This window comes from Peromyscus maniculatus, chromosome 19 (assembly GCF_049852395.1).
Source record: "Peromyscus maniculatus bairdii isolate BWxNUB_F1_BW_parent chromosome 19, HU_Pman_BW_mat_3.1, whole genome shotgun sequence".
Taxonomy (NCBI): Eukaryota; Metazoa; Chordata; class Mammalia; order Rodentia; family Cricetidae; genus Peromyscus; species Peromyscus maniculatus.
Genome location: NC_134870.1, coordinates 65,919,811 through 65,942,643, shown reverse-complemented (window position 1 = coordinate 65,942,643; position 22,833 = coordinate 65,919,811). Strand labels below are relative to the sequence as shown.

The 22,833-nt window shown below is 45.9% G+C and overlaps 1 protein-coding gene across 6 annotated transcripts in view; it reads right to left on the bottom strand.

Moving 5' to 3' along the window:
• The window catches only part of Myo5b (myosin VB), a 309,643-nt gene that overhangs the window by 162,357 nt on the left and 124,453 nt on the right, over positions 1 to 22,833 (bottom strand). For 5 of the 6 annotated variants that reach the window (XM_015992657.3, XM_076555509.1, XM_076555510.1 and 2 more), the window contains exons 3-4: positions 18,155 to 18,326; positions 15,811 to 15,955 (exon numbers count right to left, since the gene is read on the bottom strand). In XM_015992657.3, coding sequence (XP_015848143.2) covers positions 15,811 to 15,955; positions 18,155 to 18,326 — 317 coding nt within the window. Of the gene's footprint in view, positions 1 to 15,810; positions 15,956 to 18,154; positions 18,327 to 22,833 lie in introns of those variants that run through there. The other variant, XM_076555511.1, reaches the window with a different exon arrangement.

The window sequence follows — 22,833 nt, the reverse complement described above, 5'->3', positions numbered from 1 at the left end:
GCCCCTACCTGCACAGGCATGGGGTCACCCCCCTCTTGGTGGTCAAGCTTCTCAAGAAAAGTGACTCTGGGTCCCTCAGCAGCCATCAACCGTCAATAGCTCCTCAGCTCCTCCAGAGTCCTTCACCCCAAACTATTTCTTACAGCAGATGTACAGAGTAGAAGGCCCCAGACTCCAAGGCGTTCTGTCTGACAAACAGAACAACACTCCTTTTATTGCAAACATTAAGCAAATAGAACGCTTAAGAAACTATGGTTCTTTCTTAGTAGACCAGTTTACCTTTGACTCCTAGAAATGCCATTCCACATTAAGTTTGAAACTCACTGCCCCTTCCTTCCCATAGCAACAGAAGAAGCGCATCTTCTCCCTGAGGGGCACTTCGGCCTTCCAGCTCTCGCCCACTCCATCATCCTGCTCATGACCCGCTTCCACCCCTCGGCCCAAGCTCTCCCTCCTGCTTGCTCATTCCCGTCAGCATTTTCAGAGACTGAAATTATTTACCTTAAAACAGACAGTGAAGGATGGATTTGGGAGTAGAGACAGACAGAGAAGACCAAGGCCTGCTCGGGGGATGCGGCAGTGACCCAGGGGAAGGCAGACAAGAGACACGAGTTACATTTCACAGGTGTGACATAAATGGCATTTTCCATCTTAGAGAAGATGCATATTTTAATAGCTTTTGACTCAGAGATGACAGCAAAGGTAACATTTTCAATGGAGTGACAGGCCAGGGAGATGGATATTTCTCAGCAGGAGAATCTCTGAGCAGTCAGCTCACTAATAGGACACAGTTACAGGTCTCTGCGGCCTGTTTCAAAAGTTGTTCACTCCATGTGGACACTGATATGAAGGGTATTCAGTCACTCAAGCCTACCAGTGAGGTACTGCGTGCAGAGGGAAATGTGCAGACAGAGGAGGATAAAGACTATTTCCATCTAAAACTCACCACTGACCCTGCACTCCCAGGCCACATATGGGGACATCTAGGTACATGCCAAGGGGGAAGCGTCACCTGCATTGTGACATCCTTGGAGCAGCCATCAGTAGCAAGGAGGCTACAACACACTCGATCTCCCCACAGACTGGCTGTGCTGCAATTGTGAAAACTTCCCACTGGAAATTGCTACTTAGTCAGGTTGCACATGGCACACTTTGGAGACAAGCCACAGAGGCATGGAAGTAGTGGATGGATAGAGCCCGATTCCAGGAAGCAGGAGTCGGACTCCAGTCCCAGTCCTGCTCATGACTTGGTAACTGACCCAGACCCTTCACCTCACGGCCTCAGCACTCCACAGAGCACTCTTCTGCATCTGGGAGTTAGGGAGAATAGCTACAAGGTAAGGGAGAAATAAGAGGTCAAAAATCAAAAAGCAGAACTAACGTGAGAGTTACAGAGAAAGCTAACAATCACACTGTGTGCTGCACACTGCCTGATGGAAGGCAACCCTTAGACACACAAGATCTATCCCCCACACTACAGCTTGCTCACTTCTCCTGACCCATGCCCATGCTGTGCTGTGGTGTATGCTCCTGCCCCGTCTGGGTCAAGCAGAAAACAAATTTATAAAACTATGTTCCAGGCTGCTCCTGAGGCCGAGGGCTCAGTTGAGATCCACTCAGTAGGTTGGAAATTTCCATGTGGGTTCCTCCTCCTCTATCAGAGATTCAAATATTGATTGTCCTCAGGGTTAGATATAAGGGTAACTTCCTCATTCCCACACACCCTCCCTAATGGACAGCATCAGTTGCCAAGGTTGGGTACCATCCCCAGGCCAAGAGCTCCCCGAATTGCACTGTCCATTCAGCCATGAGCCACTTCTCCTTGAGTGAGAGGAGTCGTCTAGAACAGAACAGGACCCAAATAAATCCCTTCTTTTCTTTCCTCAAGAGTCTCTCTTCCTCCTCCTTCCTATTTCCCTGGTCTCAGCAAACAGAACTTCCATCTACCAGTTTCCCAAGTCAAGAATCCAAGCCTGTTTAACAGTATGGGGGCTGGGGTTAGGGCTTCCAGGTCCATAGTTTCTTGGCCAACTACCAGCCATGCGCCTTAGGAGAGATGGGTAATTTCTCCATGGTTCTATTGCCAACCCCATAAAACTGAGTCTGTGTCCTAATGTCTATTAAATAACACTCATACATCACTCATGATAGCAAGGGCATTCCTTCTCGTTATCATGCATATCAACAAAGCAGGGAGATATTTTTGAAGTATATTAATATGCTCTTCTCTCCCATATTTCTTTTATATGACATTCTTCCTTTTCAACTTGTGGCATTAATCTGTCCCAGATGGTTAGGATTTCTATAGTAGGCAGACAAAGATGAATGAATAGTGCCACAAGGTTCAGCCTTTGATGACCAAAATAAAACATGTTGGTCCCTAGCATGACTGCCTTGAAATTCTGCCAGCTGCTGTGGAGACAGGATGTTTCAATGTCCATTAGTTTCTACATAGCTACTGTGAGTCAAGTCTGCAGATTCAATAAGCATCATGGCCAGAGAAGAGTTCAGAATATGGCAAGATATAGTTCCCACTGGCTAAGGAGAGCCAGAAGAAAAGGGGGCAGAAACAAAGGACAATCATTCCCTGTTTAGAGCCTTTATCCCCATGTCTCATATTTAGAATACATTTAGGGGAATCCCATGGAACAGACTTAAAAAGGCAAACCTCTAAGGAAGGGCTAGATTTGGCTTTGAGGCCCTCTGGTTTGTGTGTGACACTGGACGGAGGCCATGGAAGGCAGTGCATAATGAACCCATGAGATGGACTGGAAGGCATCAAGGGCAGAAACGGTCTCTGTCAAAATCAAACAGGGTCTCCCGTGAGCACCCCTGCTCTGCCCTATAATAATAACCCATTCTGGCCACTGACCACACCAGGAGAGTAAAGCTTGCTGCCGCTAGTTCTAAGCACATTGCCTCACCAGATCAACTCTACAGCTGAAAAGAGTGTGCTAGAAGAACACAACACCTGGTCCTAGCGAGGACATGGCTCCTTAGCTAGGCTGCCAAACAGTCCACAGCCACAATGGGCCCACAGCATGCTCTACAGCAGCGCTTTACCAACCAACATCACAGAGTGACCAGAGGCCGGAGACACAAGGGTATTTGGGTTGGCTTATAAGCAACCATTGCAACCACCTAGTAACACTACTCCAGATCCCAAGAGAATGGAACAGAGCCACAATCCTCCACTCTAGACGGACTACAGCTGGAATTCTAGTTCAAGTATGGAAGCAGTCATATAGGATAGCTAGAAAAAGCTGGACTATACCCCCAATAAAGTCTGTCAGAATGGTGAGCTATCACATGACAGATGGCAGCTGGAACAGGACGAGTTCAGTTTGGTGAAGGCAAGACTAAATGATCATCCCCAGCTGCTTCAGAAAGAGGCAGATGCTAGGGTGGGATTGAGTAATGGGGAGGCAGGTGCCTGTCCACCTCGGAGTGCTTCCAAAGAGTGGAGCAGCGGAGTCCAGAGGGAGCTGCAGGTTTCCACTGGACTGGGTATCACACATTGAAAGATGAAAATGCTGAAGAAGAAACCTTTTGTCTCAGGTGGGGTGACCTCAAAAGTCTTGCTCTGTCAGGAAGAGACACACTCCTCACACTCAGTGCACCACGCCAACACACACACACACACACACACACACACACACACACACACACACACACACACACCAAGATGAAATATGAGAGCATCTATAAAAGTAAGGAAGTAAAATGAACTTATACTGTGGGAATGACAACCCCACACAAACGCAAAGAAAAATCTCTGCCGAGGACTGCTGAGCTAGATTCGTCCGTGTCAGGTAATTATGATGGATCAATATGGGCAATGACAAATGGAACGCTGCTCTGGGAGCCCAGTAGCCCAGTGAGGAAGCAGAACAAACCGGAGTGAGCATTGATCCTGAATACCCCAACTGGAGAGCACTCCCCCCACCCGCCCCACTCCAGCTAAATGCAATGAGAGAGCTGACTAGCTCCCATTTACATCAGCAGACCCTCAGCAATCTACCAGAAACACTAGCTATTCTTAGCTAGTAAAGGCCAGTCATCAGGAAGGTTACTAAGTACTCAGCAGAAAAGATGGAGGAGGAAATCTGAGTTCAAGACATTATCTAAAAGAAACCCCATAGTTCTAAGTATTCTTGGTGTCTGCTTTTGTAAGGAAGGTTAATTCCCTTTTTTAGCCAAAAAAAAAAAAAGGGACACCTTTTTTAGAATAAATCATTTATCACGAAACATTTTATTCTTTGGTTCTGGGAATGGAGAGGACGAGAAAATTAATTTGTCATCTTGGAGCTGCAGGTGCTGCTCCATGGGCTTCCAGAATCATTGATCTCTAACACAGGTGGGAGCCAGCCAGCCAGACATAAATGACACCTGTTCTTTAAGCTTGTCCTCTGAGGTTCTGGAGGACACACATGTGGACTGTCCCATGGCCACGCTGTGCCACCTTTCAGTCTTCAAACCCCATTGCTCATTCAGAGAGGACTCCCACTTCTCAGGCCCAGGTTTACCTGGCCTGAGCAGGCAATTTCAGCACACCTCTCAACCCGCCACAGACAGCATCTGCAGATGTTTGATAAACACCCACCCACAGCCTCTGCTCAGTTACAATCTTGGAATAAGGCCTGGGTTTTGGTAGTCTCAAGTCTTCCCAGGGGATTGTCTGGTGCAGCCAGGGCTGAGAACAACTTCAGGAGGTGGGGCAGCTGTAGAGTTGGAGGATCTACCATCTAACTGGTTTTCAAATTCTGAGACCTCTGTCTTGGATCAAAACACGCCTTTAGATCATTACTTCACAGTGAGGTGTCAGAAGCAACCCAGCAGAGCGTGAAGGCTGGAGGTCAATCAAAACCCATCACAAGGACTCCGTGGACACTAGCTCTGAATACCCTGAACCACAGAAGCTAATTCATCCTAGAAGTTCCCTCAACACTAGCCCAAGGGCTTGCATCTTTTCAAAATCACTGATAGAGTTTTTCTAAAAATTCAGAAGACTCCATTCTACCTGCAAGATTCTGATTGAGTGCCGTGAAGGGCCCTGCAGTGATCTCAATGTAGAACTGTTAAGAACGGCTTCATCTGCCCTCAGCAAGCCAAGCCCAGTCACGTGCTGGGGCATAATTCTGTCAACATGGAAGAAAGACTTCTCCAGAGCCTCTGCTTACCCTAGGCCCAAGGCTGTCACCTCATTAACGCCCTAATACAACTGAAGAGTATGCAACAGAGGAGTGCTCCTTGACCTGGTCTTAAAGGAGACACTGATAGGACAATGCTCTCAATCACAGCCTGTTTCAGGGAAGCATTGCATGGAGTCAAACACCTTTGTCCTCACATCTAGGAAGCACTAATCAGTGGCTCAGGGATGGTTTTCCTGTTTGGAACATGAACACAGGGATGCTACACATGTGGCTTTAGCCAGCCAACTGTAGTCACCTCTTGCTTTACAGCAAGTACCTGTCAGTAAGAAACACTGTGAGCATGTCCACCCCCAAATACAGTATTTTCTATGCCACCATATTATCACACATAAATACACAAATGTTTTCAAAATTTGAAAGACATGGAAGAAAAATTTTAATGTATTTCCCACACATCACCAATTGAATCATTCTCAAAAAAAAATCTGCCATGCTTAAGCAGTTTGAAGACCACTGCCCTTTGTGAAAAGCCATTCTCTGGCCTCTGGCACGGGCGGGCTCTCATCTCCAACACAGGTCTCAGGTGACAGCTCTCTCAAGCTACTTGTTACAAGATAATTGGATAATCATGTAGCTCCCGCAGCATAAGAGATGGCTGCTCAGTCATACAGATCTGCTCACCCAGTAGTGATGATCGGGTGGGTGGTGTTGCCCCAGACTCTGCCACAGGGATGCCTGGGCACGCAGAGTTCAGTTTCTCAGATCATAAAACTGAAAGTTGTCCTTTCATGCGCGACAACAAACACAGGGAGGCATAGGACCATGCTCCCCTGGACAGATAAAAATCAGAATAGTAGATCCAGGTGTAGTGGTGCAATATCAGAACCTAGGAGGACGGTAGCAAAGTTAAGGCTAGCCTCAGCAACATAAAGGACAGCCTGGGTTACAAAGAAAAAAGACTGTCTAAACAAACAACTATAGAAGTTACTGTGGTTTCCAAACAGGAGCTTATGAGAAAGTCGGCAAGAACTTCATAGGGCACACAGACCTGGCCAGCCATCAGTGGCTCTTCATTTATCAGACTCAAAGAAACATCAGCTTTGAGGCTACCCACCAAGGGGTCCTAAGGAAGTACAGCAATTTCCTCTGAACAGGAACATTCCATCCTGGAAAGAAGCTGCTTGCAACTCAAGAACTAAGAAAACTCATAAGTCTCTTGAAGTTCCTGGAACTTACAAGATTCTCAAGGGCCCATCCCTAAGGTTATGTAAATAGTAATTGCTGGGGAGAGAAGACTCTCAGAACTTTGAGACTTTCAGGCAGCTCCAGGAACACATCTTTTGTGTGCTGTCACCCATGCTGGGGTGGGCTTTTTGGATCTGCAGCTGCCTTTGAGTCGTCCACGTTCCTATAAGCAACCTCTCACCCATATTCCTAAAAGTACCCCCCATAAACCCGCTGTTCACGAAGCTGGGCTCGGGTGGAATTATTTCTTTGGTCTGCTATTGGTGCCTTATCTGGGGGTGAATAGACGGTGGTGCACACCTCCCGAGAAAAAGTCATGTCACACCTATCCAATGTTGAAGTCTCCTCCCAGTACCACCTCCTTTGGAACACTGTGCTATCACGGCAAATGTCACATACTGCTATCAATGTCATCACTCCCACCATGCCTCGTAGGCAACGAACACCCTGTGCTAGAAGTCACACTATGCACTTGTACTTATCAACCTGTTGACTCATACGTCTCATACGCTACACATTACACCTCTCTCTATTCTATTGACAAAGGTGCCCCAGTGACAACAGAGAGGTGAAGCTGCAGAGCTTGGCCATCACCCCACCATACTGGACCCCTTGCCACACTCACACGCACCACCCTGGGCTGAGAAACCAGGTTTTATTATTCCTGTCCTTGGGACTCTCAATTTGGCCACCTTGCTTCATTCATCTTCCTTTGCTGCTGCACTCAGGCATGTCAGCACACACGGTTCGCAGCTGCTCTGCCTTCTGGGATAGAAAGGTGAAAATATGTAGTTGAGAAAGAAAAGGAGTGGCTACCATGGCGTGAAAGGCATTACTGTGATATAAATAGAAATGCCATCCCATCCTGTAAGACTTCAGATTCTATCAGCTGTTTTCACCGAAAACCATTTCTGACACCTTGAAAAATGAAATCTTGCTTACACGTCACCACCACTATTAATCTCAGAGACGCACAGGGGGTGACAAGCTCAATTTTGACACAGAAAGAGGCGATAGCATGCAAACAGCGTGGAATAAACTCCAGCGCTCAAGAGCCCGTCTCTGTGGAGCATGGACCAGTCACTCCACACAGATGAACCCTCCTGTGTCCTACAGGAGCCTGAGAAGATAACACACATGTGCACGTGTACACAGGCATGTACACACACACACACATGCTCGTGTGTGTACACAAACACTCTTGTTGTGCTCAAAAGGGCAGCGGAAGCACAAGGAGCTACCCAGGTGGAGATGGACCCTGACTGGGGTCTGCGCTATGGCGCCTGCTCAGAGCACAGCTGAGAGAATGAGCAAACACGCAGGCTTCTGCAGACTTTAGATCCTTTCAATCCCCGACTCACGTCTTGTTCTAAGAGATGAAATGAATGGAACGGAGACCAACGAACTAGCGACTAACTAGCTGGTCCCTCCATTTAATGGGAACTTAATCAAGATGAACACTTTCCTGTGTGCGTGTGTGGCATCTGAGATTGAATCAGGGCTTTGTGTAGGCTAGCTGAGTGCTCTCACTGAGTGAAATTCCAAGCTCATATTCTTAATTGATAAAGAACCGAAAACAGAATCATCACATCTGCAGATGTATCAAGCTAGAAAGAACACATCTGATGCAAAAATCAGAATGTAAAAAAGATACACTCAAGGAATCATAGCAAGTTCAGTGGGATATACAGGAAAATCCGCGCGCGCGCACACACACACACACACACACACACACACACACCCCACAGCAAACACACAAGCGCAGGGAACAAGGATGTTAAGGTTGTTAGAATTTACAGTGACAGAGAGTGAACTCATGGTTACTTGGAGCTGATAAGGTGGATTTTATCTCAGGAAAATTTTGGGAGTAAAGGAAGCGTTATCTTGATTGGGGAGTTGGTTACCTGAGCTGCATACATGAATCAGAATAGGTCAAACTAGATGCCCCAAACGACTAATTGCATTTTACATGGACATTACTGCCATTCATTTAAGACTGACGGAAGGTGTAACATCCACACAGTCCTTGAGCATGGCCATGGTTGAGAGAGGACACAAGTTTAACACATTACAAACGCACTGAAAAACTACAGTGACCGCCCAAAGTAGACACACTGTGTTTGCTTTCTCGGAAATCCAGTGTAGGAAGCAACTTCATTCCATTCAGAAAACCACACCTAGTGCCCAGATGAGGAAAAGAGATGCGTCTGAGAGACAGTGGAGTTGGTGACTTGGCACCCAGAGGTCCTCGCTGGACATGCTGTCTGGCATTCTTATGCCACACAGTGATGGCTGCAGACTCTTTTCTAGCATGCGATAGATCGTGCTCCACATCTAAAGACCATTAGTGAAGTATCTCCTAAGTGTATGATTTTCATTTGGAATTGAACATCACAAAGGAAGCACCACAGTATGTCACTGTTAAAGAATATTTATGTCCTTTTAGGAGGAATCAGCACATAATGCAACACTCAGGACATGGTCTTAAAATCATACACAACACCAGAAAAGAAAGAGAGCTGCCCCTGGGTCTACCATCTGACCTTACAGGAGCTCCTCCTGTGCCATGTGTTAGTGCAGCGGAAAGTCACACTTATGTCACATGTAATGATAGAAAGGCAAATAAAACTCCATGCAAAGATCAGCATCCACCAAGTCAGTGAGTGATCCATGTTACTATGAAATTCAGCCAACCTGTGCTGCCCACTTACAAAGCTCCCAGGGATTTCCTTCCTCACATGCAACAGCAGTCAGTGATGTGATCTGTCACCTTTAACATGTAGGCCACAAAGGCTGTGATGACTCCTCCCAACTTTCTCATTGGATCTGATTGTTGCAGAGGCAAGAACTGTGCTCGCCTTAAAAGAGGATGCCCCTAATCTGCGGAGGGCAGGGACCAGGGAGTATCCATGAACACTCAGTACTAAGACCACAGGATGGAAGCCCAGATCCTCATGCACACAGAGGACTCACAGCAAAGCCAAACATATCCCTGCCTTGGTCCACCAATGATGCTCTCACACAGAGAAGATGAAGGCCCCACCGGGAAGCATTTTATACCCCAGACTTCCAGGAACCACCAAAAAGAATCTACTAAAGAGGAAAAAATAAAGCAGCATATTGTTCAGTTTTAAAGTTGATCTCAAAGCAAACTGTGAATTGGGCTTACAGATAATTGTGCCAGGTTTGTTTCTTTTTTCCCCTCAAACCATCTCAAGTTCTATAAATCGGTAGCTAAAAGAGACGCTGGCACATCCCAAGTCTATTCTCATGCACACGAGAGAACTCTATGTCAATGACCACAAACCTGTCAGTTCTGTTATTTCTACCCCAGAGATGGAGAGTGCATAGCTTTCCTTTTTTCCTCTCATTAGACCCTCATTAGTCGTGCAGAGAGGAGCCGAGGTGCCAACTTTTGATGGCCAGTGACTATGAAGGCGTCTCCCATCTCCACGGATGCCATCATCCTGAAAAGCCCCTCTTTCCCATCACCACGCAGCGCCCTCTCTAGCTTTCTACTGGGGGTGCTTTTCTCATTGTGGACACTCATTTCCACCAGGTTCCCCTGGAAGGTTCCCCATTCTCTGCCAACTCTTTGCACTTGTTTGCATCAAGCTAAATAAGATGTTGCCTCTCAAAAGCCTGATCAGGGCATTGAACTAGAACACTATTTTCAGTGAGCACAGGCTTTCCCCTTCCCGGGCTCCATCTCCAGGAAACTTGGCAAGAGTGTGTGTTTCAGCCATGGCCAGGAGTCAGTCATACCACTGGAGCACGCAGCTGCACTTCCCCACCCGAGTGCCAGGCAACGGCAACTCCATTTTTCATTATTAGTCACGCCTTGGCAGGACTGAGGAGACAGATGGGGAATGTGGGTGCTCAATTACCTTGGCTACCTGAGCAAACAGACTTGCTTTGCAGTGTTCCTATTCATTTTCAGGAAAGCAACTCAAAAAAAAAAAAAAAAAAACAACAACAACAAAAAAAAAAACACAAATAGTCCTTAAAAAGAACCAGACCCAGCCAGCTCAGAAAAATGACCACTCCCACCAACGAGGCTGGGAAATGCACCAAATTAAACTCACTGCGGAATCTGAGGTACTCCTGAACCACTGGGGGGAAAGACCTGCCTCAAGACCCTCAGTGTGGCCTTGGGGACCAAAGTCTGTTTTGTTTCAGCAAGCCCATGGCAGCAGTCAATGGACACCGGAGGAGGTGGCATTCTTCTTGACTAACACGGGAGGCTGTGGGCAAACCCACCAGGCTTGGATTCCACCTCAACCCATCTGATTTAAAGATCTTAGAGCATCGTCTGACCCATGTCACAGGGGTAATGAGTCTTATGTGAAACCGTGAGAACGTCAATGTGTCAATTACTTTTATACATTCTTCAGCAACAACCACGTGTCCTGGGGTTAAGTGTGAGGGATATAAGAAACAATGCCTAACTACAGTCTCACACTTAATTCTCTGCTGTCTGTTCATTCTGCATAGGTAGATAGTTAACTTATGACAAAACAAGTTACTTCTACAACAAATGAATCTTTTCACCAGAAAGCATTCTTATCCTCCATAATAGCACAGTAGAGGCAAAGGAAAAGACCATTATGAAACTCGACCCACCAGAGAGAAGCTGTTCTCTGAGCAGTACATACATCGCATCGTGTTCTTATCCAATCAACAAAAACATCCTTATTGCTCTAGTCCAGTGTTTCACAAACAGTGCTGCACAGAACATTGGTCCCCTGAGATAATCTCTGAAAACAGTTTTGGGCCTAAATATGATTTGTAAACCCAGCAAAACGCAGCCCATTGGTAGAGACTCAGAATCCATAAAGGCCCTAGGAAGCTCTGCTGGGAGGATGCTCCGCTTTATGGTTAACTCAGCATCTCCCACACTCATCTGATCATCATTTCGCCTCTTTAACAGAACACCTTGTTTACTCCAGTGGACAAAGACCTCCACAATCCAGCCTGGGCTCACGTCTGTAACTCACAACTCTTTATGGACCACCATGAAGCTAGAATCTGCCTGTTAACTGTGCCCAGACCGTGCCTTTTTTCATGACTTTCTCAATACAACACACACACACACACACACACACCACTCACACCCCACATCAGAAATCACTTCCTCGTGATGTGTCCTTGTCCCTCAAACTGCAACCCCAATGTCTCAGTAAAGTACAAGGATATGAGTTCAGATCCCCAGCGCCTACATAAAAACTTGGAAATGGCAACATTTGCTTGTAATCCCAGCACTGAGCAGGTAGAGCAGAAGGATCATTAGGATCAGACAGACCAAACAATCAGTAATTCAGGTCCGATCAGAGACATCTCAAAAAATAAGGTAAGATTAACTGAGGGAGATACCCACTGTCAACCTCTGGTCTTTGTACACATATGTACACATATGTATACACATGCACACAAACACATGCAAGAAAACTGATACTCTACATCTTATTCATTTTCCTACTCTTGACATTTTGTATCAATGGAATCTTAAAATATAAGGCTTTTGGGTCTCTGTTCTTTTAGATGCCACATTTCCAAGGCTCATAAAAATAGTAGTATGCGCACGAGTTCTTTGTTCCTTTTTATGCCCAAGTAACATTCCATTGTACGAATAGTCTTCATTTTGCTTATCCATTGACTGAGAGATAAACATCTAAGTTGTTTTTAGCTGGTACACTTACAAATTTTTATTTATTTTGGGGATATATTCAAGAGTTGGATCATGAGGCCATATAAAAACTTTAACTTTTTAAAGAATTGCTCATCTATTTACCACAGTGGCTACACTAAGTCACAATTCCATGGGAAATGTGTAATAACTCCAGCTTCTCCACATCCGGGCTGACTCCTACACATGATTCTGATTCTGGCCTTCAAGAGGAACCTTCCTGTGATCTGGTCACCATGTGTCAGATGTCCCACTTCTGAGGTGACGGTCAAGCTGATCCAGCTGCCCAGCTGCCCTCCTTCTCACTCCCTGCATCAGAGTGATTCTTCAGGACCAGATGAGACCCTGGTTTTCTCGGTGTGTGTCTACAGCATTGTCTCAAAACTCAATTCAGATGACACTGGCAGTGGGTTTTGTTTTGTTTTTTTTCTATCTAGTTTCTAGTTATTTCTGTTTCTACTTTCCACAGGTAAGAGGTTCAGGGTCTTCCTGTGTTTTTTCCCCCAACAGTGAGCTCCTCAGGAGTGGAATAAAGTATGACCTCAGTTGATGCGGAGTCTGCCAAAGAATAAGCATTCACAGACACAATGCGAGGAAGGAGCTGAGGCTGGGAAAAATGATGCAGATGGCATTTGGGTCTCACAGCAAGTGAGAAGAGCCCTAGGTACTGAGCTGAGCATTGGGCAAGCCCCTGTCCCTATAGAACTAGTTCTTCCACAGAGTCACAGGTGTGTCATTTCTCACTGTAATAACCACCTCCTTTTTTGTGAATTCACATTTATGTCTAAGTCTAGACTTGGTGGACATGGTTGGGATAGTGACCCAATCCTCTCTTCCTGGTGTCCCCTCTTTCTCGCTCAGGCTTTGACAGTCTCCTCTCTCTCAAAGAATCCAGAGTCTCATGTCACAGCCAGAAAGAAAACAGTGTCCAATGAAGGAGTCCCCAAGTCTGAGAGTGACTCAGCTAATACAACAGAATGGCTTCCAAGAGCTCCTGCCTGTGGCCGTATGCCCTGGGGTTTACGCTACTGTGTGTTAATGGGCAAATATTCAATTCAAACTTCCATGAAATGATTTGACCTCACCATGGGACCCAGCGGGTATGACTCTCAACTTGAAAACCTCGAAGGAAATTCTTAAGCAAATTCTTTCTTCACTTTAATATCGGAGCCTCTCACTCATCAAGTTCATTACCCTTGGCGAGATGGGCCCACAGCACCAGCACCCTAGACTCCTCCATGCCCACTCCTCCTAATGGGTGTCAACACGGACCAGGCAAGCAACACAACCTAAGTGTAGTACGACCATGAGCCCAGTGGTAGGTACAGAGGGAGAAGATGCATACCTCTGGGGCTTAAACCATAGGCTAACGGTCTGGCAAACCCATCTGATGGGCTCCTTGTGGCTACTGAGAGAGGCTACTCCATGCCTCTCCTAAGTACCTCACTGTTAGGTTGGGGAGAAAACATTGGAAGACTCTAAACTGCTTAACTGCAGAGAGCAGGAATAGAAACCCATGGAGATAAAATATCTTTTGCCTTTGAAGAGAATAAACTTTTTCCAAGTGTGTTTCTAAGTTAATAAGATGCCTTGAAGTCATTTAATACTATGCACCAAGCCTGCTTCCCTACTGCATGCTCGGCCTGTTTACATTAGAGCACCGCAGCCAACCTTACTTGTCTTGGATTGCCTATGTAATCAGCTTTTACAAACCCAAGCTAGTGCATAACATAATCTTAAATTATATACTCCTCCATCACCTTAACCCACAATTGTGGGGGTGAGGGTGGTGTTGTGGTAATCACATTTACTAAAAGCAGCCAACATGTTGAAAACAACCTTAAAACAAAACAAATATCCCTTAAGTGTTGTAAGTAACATGTGGTTATAGGTTGTAATTTGTTAGCAGTTTGAGGTGCTCTTCTGGGTCAGTTGGGGTCAGTTAAGTGGCCTCGTCCTTTGTAAGACTCTGCTACATATCTGTAAAGGTCCCTCATTTCTTTCCCATGTCATGTTTTCTGTAAAAAAGGAGCAAAGCCCTTTGCTAGGGAGAAGCATACACACAGAGATGTAGAACAGACACATGTAACACACAGATTACAGACAATCCAGTAACAACAAACTACAGACAGAGAGAAGACAGGAGAGGGCAGAGAAGAATTAAGTCTGGGCTTGTTCTTGGTCAAACTAATCCAAGAGGAACTATCTGCTTTCGTTCCTTAACGCAAATTCAACGTGAAATCTTTGCTGACATGCAGCAACTTCTGGAATTCCTAAGTGTGACTGGCCCAGTCGATGACATCCATAAAAGAACAAGGTGAGAGATTTGTCTCTCTGTGCCTCCTGTTTGAACTCTCTGTCTGTTAGACAGTCCAGCACCATGGAACCCCAATCTCCTGTCTCACAACCATAAAAAGAAGACAGGCCTTCATTCCTCACACCAAACAAGTGCATTCCCCTCAAGCACAGGGCCCTGGCCAGTCCCCAGGCTTCTCTCAACTGCAACACACCAAGAATTCCACAATGACTGGCACAGGACTGCGTGCTGGCTCACACATCAGCACCCACTACATTCCTCGTCACACCTGTGAAGAGGTTTGTATCAATAGGCCGGCCAGTACGGGGTGTCTGGATCAGCTCTGGAAGGTGAATTTGGTGCTTGGTGTGCGTTACCACATTAGATAGGGCAAAGGTGACAGTCACCATATTTTGGACCCATAATTACAGATCATTGTTTATTAAATTTCTTGGTTCTCTATCATTTAGTATGAGTGAGTATAGTTGCTAGTAAGCTTACATTATAAGCTAGTAAGGAACCTCAGAAAACTTCCTCATGGAAGATTTAAGTGAGCTAAAATTTATGGGGTGAAAATTCATTGTAGCAGAGACCCCCTTGGAGTAGGATTCTCCCACAAAATCACCTACTCTTCAAAAGTCCATCTCCCCAAAGGGCTTTGTGATGTTGGGGCTCTACGGAGACACTCTAATTGTGGCAGGAAATATCCAATCTGCAAGAATCTAGAACTAACTGGGAAATACATTTCCCATGGGCACTGATTAACTGATAAAATATCTTCCTCTTCTTGTGTCTGGGTAGTCTTAGAGCATCAGGAAGCCCATTCTGTGATGACCCAGATCCACACCTATTATTCAGAACTAGGAAGGGAGGAAGGGAAGGAAGGAGAGAGAGAGAGAGAGAGAGAGAGAGAGAGAGAGAGAGAGAGAGAGAGAGAAAGAGAGAGAGAGAGCTGCTCAAGCACCCAAACAGAATTCTACTTTCAGGCTCAAAACTGAAATACAGCTGCTCACACACAATTCTGACTTCCACCCGCAAAGCTTGCTACCTCAACAAGTTGTCAAGGAGTCCTTGTTTCTTCAAGGGTCTTCAGTGAGAGGATGTGGACTGGACTGGACTAAGTGAATGGTGATGCCATGAAACGGTTCTATTACAGCCACAAGGAGGAAAGCCCAGAAGCAGTCAGGGAGAGGGAAATGCAAGGGGTTAGTCCACGGCTCAAACCTGAACTAAAGCTAAGCAGGCCCTGTTTCCAGGTGCACATGGGTGAGAGAAAGAATCGAGGGGACAGAAACCTGGGTGGCTTTTCCTTCCAAGAGGCTCCTCAAGTCCCAGCCTCACCACCCTTTAAACTATGACAGTCAAGCAAAGAAGACACTTCCCTTCATGCACCTCTCTCAGGGAACTGCTGAGTTGAGGTTGTCTCTCACCTGGCCATCTGCTTATAGGCTTCTTCTGCCACAGCAAAGATGTGGGGGTCCATGTCACCCATATTTTGGCCACTGTAGGCATAAATGACATCTTGTCCATAGATGGGCAGCTGCTCGTATGGATTGATGGCGACCAGCACAATACCTGTGAACAGACAAGACAGCCCACTAAAGCACCCTTCTCATGTGCTACAGATGAAGAACTGGAGGAGAGGGGACTCTAGCCAATCGACTACAGAAAGAACTGTCTGTGGGCTCCCATGGTAGGCCCTTGTGGCGAAAAGGATGAACAGGACACAGTCCAGGCCTCAGGCTGTCCCACAGGAAACCCACAGACACACTAACATTCACAAGGACTCCACAGTCAAGTTCATAAAATAGACACAAAGTGTTGCAGGACCAGAGAGAGGAGGAGGCTTAACTTAAAACTCTACCTGAGAATTAAAATCTGGAGACGACATTTCCCCTCATTTATATATCAGCTTTTAAACAAAAAGATAAACTTGAGGACTACACAATTTACCTGTCATCAATGACTGTGAACACTGAGTACTTACTTAGTCTCTGTGCGCCTCTGCTATATAGTGTGGACAATATACACACGGAGCTGGGACTTCCTCAAGAAAACACAGGCATCGGAGAGAAGGAAGCCCCGAGCTGTGCCCTGCACGGGAGCCTCTGTGTTCCCTCTCTATTAGATCACACCTCGAGTCCCTGCCCCCAGCTCTCCCAACATCTGCACTACAGCAGACGGAAATATGTTGACAGAGCAAGGACCAAATCCTGTTTGGTTTTCAACCTCTTTTGTGGATAGGTGGGGTAAGATGATCACTGAGAATGCACAAAGGAAGAAAAGCAAATTTGATCTTCAAGAAATGATAGAAATATGTCTTTTTCTCTCCCAAGAGACTGCATTCCTTATATCCAAAGATCCACGGACTAAGGTACAAACATAGACCATTTCCAGTCATCTTGGAATGAGGAGGAGGGGCTGCCATGCGGAGAAGTTTCCCTCCTAGTGGTCAAGCGGGAAGGTAGACACATGCATGTCTGCTTTCAACAGGAATTTGAAAAACAAAACAAAACAAAAACAACAACAAAAAACCAGCACAAAAGGGACCAGAGCCCTGAGACATCCCACCGAAGCTAATCACTTGGAGAACACTCTTAGGAGCAGCCAGCCATACAGGTTCTTCTGTTCTTCAGAGGGTTCAATTGAATCCACATGACACTCAGATGAAATTTTAATCTCCTGTCCTGAGGTCATCTATTTTCCCAAAACACTGTAGATCCCTCCAGAGCAGAGAGGAACACTTCCACGATGACTGCAATTCTGGGTGGCACTGGGTTCTGTTGAGAGCTGACGGGACACTGGATCAGCTGAGCAACCTCCCATCTGTACAGACACCAAGGCCACTCCAGGGGCGGTTCCCTGAGACTAGACAACTGATGGTCATTTACCCCTTCTCCTAAAATGAGAAGCTTCACATTGGAATGGATTTTATCCCCCCCCCCCCCCCCCGAGTTTCCTGTAATTGGTATTTCTTCTAAATTAACATTCTCTACTGACGGGGTTTCTGAAAACCATTCCTTCTTAGCAAAGCAGCTCACCCCTGCCAGCTAAGTAGCCAATCCCCAAGGCCAAGTGGAATATGAAAGTGTAAAAGCCCCTGGTCACCTGAGCTGTCACTGCAGTCACAACGAGGCCACCGTCTTCGGGACAACACCTCAGACATCCCACACACAGTCTGGTTCCCTACCAGGCCCTGTTTTCCACAAACAACTGCTGGAAGGTTCTGTTCTCAACATACTACTAAACAATACTCAAGGGTGGCGGGGGCGGGGGGAGGGCAGAGAATATATCAAAATTTGGGCTACACACACAGAAATTTCAAGAACATTAATTTCAGGACTTTATGTTTTAAGCGTTTGTCATTGATTTTGCACATTATCTGAACAAAGTCTTCAAGCACCACTTTGTTACCTTGGCAGTGAGACACCATCAAGGAAGGCAGCCCTTTCAAACAGAAGGGGCAAACAAAACTCACATGGTACACATGCTTCCATGATGAGGGTATGCTTCAGAGTCAGGGTACCATGACGGACTTGCTCTTCTACAACCAACTACAAGCAAGAGCCTAAGCCAGCTTCCCCAGCACCTGTGGGTGGCCACTTCTCTGGCAGAGCTATTACTAACGTCAGGCAACCCACTAACCATAAACCTCAGTGGGTCTCATATGGAAGGGTCATGTGCACAAGAACAGAGTCTTGATTCTTGATGTTTGAGTTTCACAAGTGCTGGTTAAAAGATGACACCCCCTCCCCCAGCAGGTGCCCCACTTACCACAGTAAGTATAGATGTGGTTGGACTCCAGGAAACGGACCTTTAAGTTATGCAGAACTGCAGGCTCATGGAGATGGCTGAGTGCAGTGAGGTCATTTTCTCCTACTAAGATGTCTGGATTCCGTAAGAACGGCAACTGGTTATTTTGGACATCGATTGGGTATTCCCGAATCTAGTGACAAGAAGACAACAGACACATAAGAGCAAAGTTATGAAGCATTTCACTTATATATGGTGTCCCAGCTCTTTGGCTAGGATCACTATCCTAGCAAAATCCCAAGACACAGAGGTAAGTAATGTTCTAACGAAGACAAGGTGGACGCAATACCTATGGTTCCCACGAGGCACCAGGCGCTGTGGAACTTTGACTACATAATCCCAGCATGGCAAACACAGAAGACTGGCAGGAGAACTGAGGAAGCGCAACCGGATTTAAGGGTATTCGGCTGCTTAATAAAGAGGACCCTGGACTTTACATTCCAGTTAACACGGGGGGCTCTTTCTTCCTGACTAGCAGACCTTCTTAGACTGGCCTCATCTACTGCAGGTATTCTTTACTAGGTGTCTCTATTTGCTTTCTGTTAATTAATTTTTTCCATACAATATATTTTGATCATGGTTTTGCCCTCCGAACTGCCCCCAGAACCTTCCCACCTCCTTACCCATCCAACTTCATGATTCTCTCTCTCTCTCTCTCTCTCTCTCTCTCTCTCTCTCTCTCTCTCTCTCTCTCTCAAAAACAAAACAAATTAACAAAAAACCATTAAGTAGGAGCATGGAAGACAGTGGTGCTGAGGGGCATTTGAACTGTCGGGGACTGACTCAAGAGGATTCAGAGAAGAATGTAAGTTGCCTGGGGATCTTTCTTGTGATATTTTGGCAAAGTGAATGATCTTTGCCCTTTTCTGACAAGTCTGGCTAAGGCTAAAGTGAAGAGATTTGGATTAATTCCATTGGCAGAGGAAATCTCAAAACAGCCTAGTGTAGACTCTGTTGTGTGGTTACTAGTGCTCTTACTTATAAAGATTTATAATGAAAAGGAGCAAGCTGAGCAAGGAAAAATAAAAAAAAAAAGTGTACTATTTGAGGAGAAAAGGAGCACCAGGAAGTGGAATGAAACTAAGTCCTGTGTTTAAGGAGATACACATTTTGAAAAATGGAATAAAGGAAGTGGTCTTCTCAGGGCAAGTTCCCACCCAGCTAAACTTCCAACTTGTGAAAAGGAATTAAAGAAAAGCTTAGAGCCTGGTGCAGTGGTGCATGCCTTCAATAACAGCATGAGGAAGGCAGAGACTGGCGGATCTCTGAGTTTGAGGCCAGCCTAGTCTACAAGCAAGTTCCAGAACAGCCAAGTTTAGGCAGTGAAGGTAACCATCAAAACCAGAAAACTGGTGAAGATATAATTGAAAATCTTTGAGTTCAAGGCCAGCCTGGTCTACTGATCCAGTTTCAGGAAAGCCAAGCTTAGGCAGTGAAAGAAACCATTGAAAACAGAAAGCTGGTGAAGCTGTAATTGAACAAGAGGGCCGTGTTCCAGCCCCAGAAAGCAGCAGAACTTGGCAGCTTGTCACATGGTTCTGGCTTTAGAGTCAAGGATAGAAGAAAGTTTTTATGGACTCTTCCTCCATGACTAAGGGAAGCCAGAGGCCAGACTTGTGTCAGGGGTCTCCTTGTATGAAGGCCCTGAGAGGTCACTGTGTGAAGCTGTGAGGGAAAAGCCTGGATTGTCTTGGAGACCCCAAGATGTTAGTGATGCCAGAGCTGTAGGATACCTTCAGAGAAGAGCTGCTAACAGGGAGTGGAACCAGCCCAAGAGAAAGAAGGGTGTTGCAGTCAACAAAGCTGAAATGAATTAGAGCTGAAGAGCGCTCTGACATCAAACATGGAAATGCAGAGTTTGGAGTTTGCCCAACTGGTTTTCAGTCTTGTTTTGGTCCAGTATTTCCTCACTATGCTTCCTTCCCTTTGTTTTGGAATGCTAATGTACATCTTGTGCCCATTTATGTTGAAAGTATGTGATCTGCTCTTTGATTTTGATTTTATAGGGGATTACAGTTAAGCAATTGCACAAACCTCAGAAGAGACTTTTACCTTTAGACTTTTAAGTAAGTTTGAGACTGTTATAGACTATGGGAACTTTTGAAGTTGGACTGAATGCATTTTTGCCTTATGATACAACTACAAGCCTTTGGGGGTCAGGGAGTAGAATGTCGTGCTTTGAAAGAAAATGTCCCCCCAAAGGAGTAGCACTATTAGGAGGTGTGACTTTGTTGGAGTAGATGTGGCCTTGTTGGAGGAAGTGTACTACTGTGGGTGTGGGCTTTGAGGTCTCCTATGCTCAAGCTACTCCCAGTGAGACAGACCACTTCCTGTTCCCTGCAAGTCAAGATGTAGAAATCTCAGCTCCTTCTCCAGCACCATGTCTGCCTGCAGGCCACCATGTCACACCACAATGATAATGGACCAAACCTCTGAAAATGTAAGGCACTCCAATTAAATTTTTTTTCCTTTATAAGAGTTGCTGTGGTCATGTGTCTCTTCAAAGCAATAGAAACCCTAACTAGAACAATTGATAAATAAACTAGATAGAAGTTTAGGGGGAAATTAAGCCACAGTTCTCTTCAGCTAACACAAATTTTAACCAGAACCAAGAGAAAAATAAAGCCCAAAGGGAGGAAAATGAGCAAACATTTTAAGTTTCAGGGAGAAGACCTTCAGAAGGACACAAACGCCAGAAACATGTAGGAAAACACACGTAAGTTTCACTGTCAACTTTTCAACTGTCGCAAAGCACACCATTTGCCAAGACAAACTGAGTAGGGGGCCTGTTTCTACATGGTCTATGTGTTTCACATGACAAAGGTCTAGAAGAGACCACACCAACAGAAAGGTAGGTACAAGAAACAAACGCAAAGTTAGCAACAAATAGATGACATGTGAAAACTACTGATTGTGTCATGTTCTGTTGGATCTTTTGTTCTTTTCTAGTTTGAGATGGGGTCTTTACATTGCCCTGGCTGTCCTGGAACTCAATATATAGATCAGGCAGGCCTTAAACTCAGAGATCTACTGGCCTCTGCTTCCCAGTGCTGGGATTAAAAGTGTGTACTCTGATGCCTGGCCTCTTGGATCCTCCCTTATTTACATATGTATCAATGCCCCTCTGTGTCTTTGAAACCTCTGAAGCAAACCTTCTCCACACAGTAAACTGCTCAACAGTGGTCATGGAGATGTCACAGACAACAGTTTCAGAAGGTGAGAACAAGGAAACAGGGAGTGTGGAAGGCTAACTTTCAGCTCATGAAATACATTTTCTGAACAAAATGCCTAGGATCTTCAGCTTCTGAAGAGAAAGGGCTTCATTGGACTAAGGATTTTGGAAGGTTCTGTCGTGACCTTGTGGCTCCATTCCTTTCTGGCCTACAGCAATGCAAATCTTTATGGCAGAGAATGAACACTAGGGGAGAGTTGCTCAGCCTGCTGCAGCCTGGATACAGAGAGGAAGGAGAAGGGGACCAGGATGCCAATGCTTCTTCAAGGGCATGTCCCCAGCATCCCTTGTAACAGGTCTTCCTAAAGTTTACACCACTTCCTAAAAGGAACAGTCAGGCCTTCAACACAGGCGCCTTCATGGTATATTGGCCTTTGTCACCTGCTGAGTTAGTGGTATTGTGTGACTGTGCCAGATCTCCCTCCTAGAGCACTCACGCCATCCTGCCCCTTCGATTTTCAAACTGAAAAACTTTAAATTCGCCCCATGTCTTCACATCCCAGGGAAGAAACATGGGCTTTCCATCATTTCCAAGACAATCCTTCTCTCAGAAGACCTTGCCAGGCAGGAAGAGACAATCACATATGAAATTTTGGAAGGGCATATCCACAGATAAGCTAATGGTATTGGTTACAGAAAATTGATAAGGAATGAAATGCCTAGCACAGCACAAGGGAGGTCGGAGTTGCCAACTCAGCGCTCCAGGCCACAGATCCCTCCGCTTGCGGGTGTCCAGGGGGAGCAGGGAAGGGAGACTTAAGAATAGATTTCTTTTAGCCACTGACAACAGAAACTTGAATTTAGCATTGCTACCAGAGTCCAACATTCTCGGCTAATTCTGGCTTCAGAGGGCCTCAGCAAGTATTTCCAGCCCTATGACACGACATATGAGGAATGATGTGCCATACTGCCGCATTGCTCCTTAATGCTTTCCTACAGAGGTGAGGCCACACCATGCATAAAGCAGAGATGCCACCTCCTTGTACTGGCAGTGGGTGGGGGTTGAACCGGCCTGCGGACATCTTTCTTCTTTGGATAGCAACTGAACATCTGGATAACGGGATAACATCCTTTCACCACATCTGGATAACAATGGAACATCCTTTCATCCCAGCCCACTTGGTTCAGCTTAGATGAGTCACTGTGCAGGGAAAGCAGGTAGCTCTCTGCCAGTCCCCTGTCTCCACTGCATCCTCCCCCTCACTAACATGCACACAGGAAGTACTAAGGCTCCTAGGCACTCTGTACAAACTTAGTTGAAACCCAGCAAAGTGAAACCACAGAAACAGGGAGTTTTCAGCCAGTAGAGGGCAGGAGCAGAGCAGTTTACAAGGGAGGTGGGGAAGAGGAGAGAGCCCTTGACCTGCACGGAGCTCTGCTCTGGTCAAAGCATAGAGAGGACGTGCTC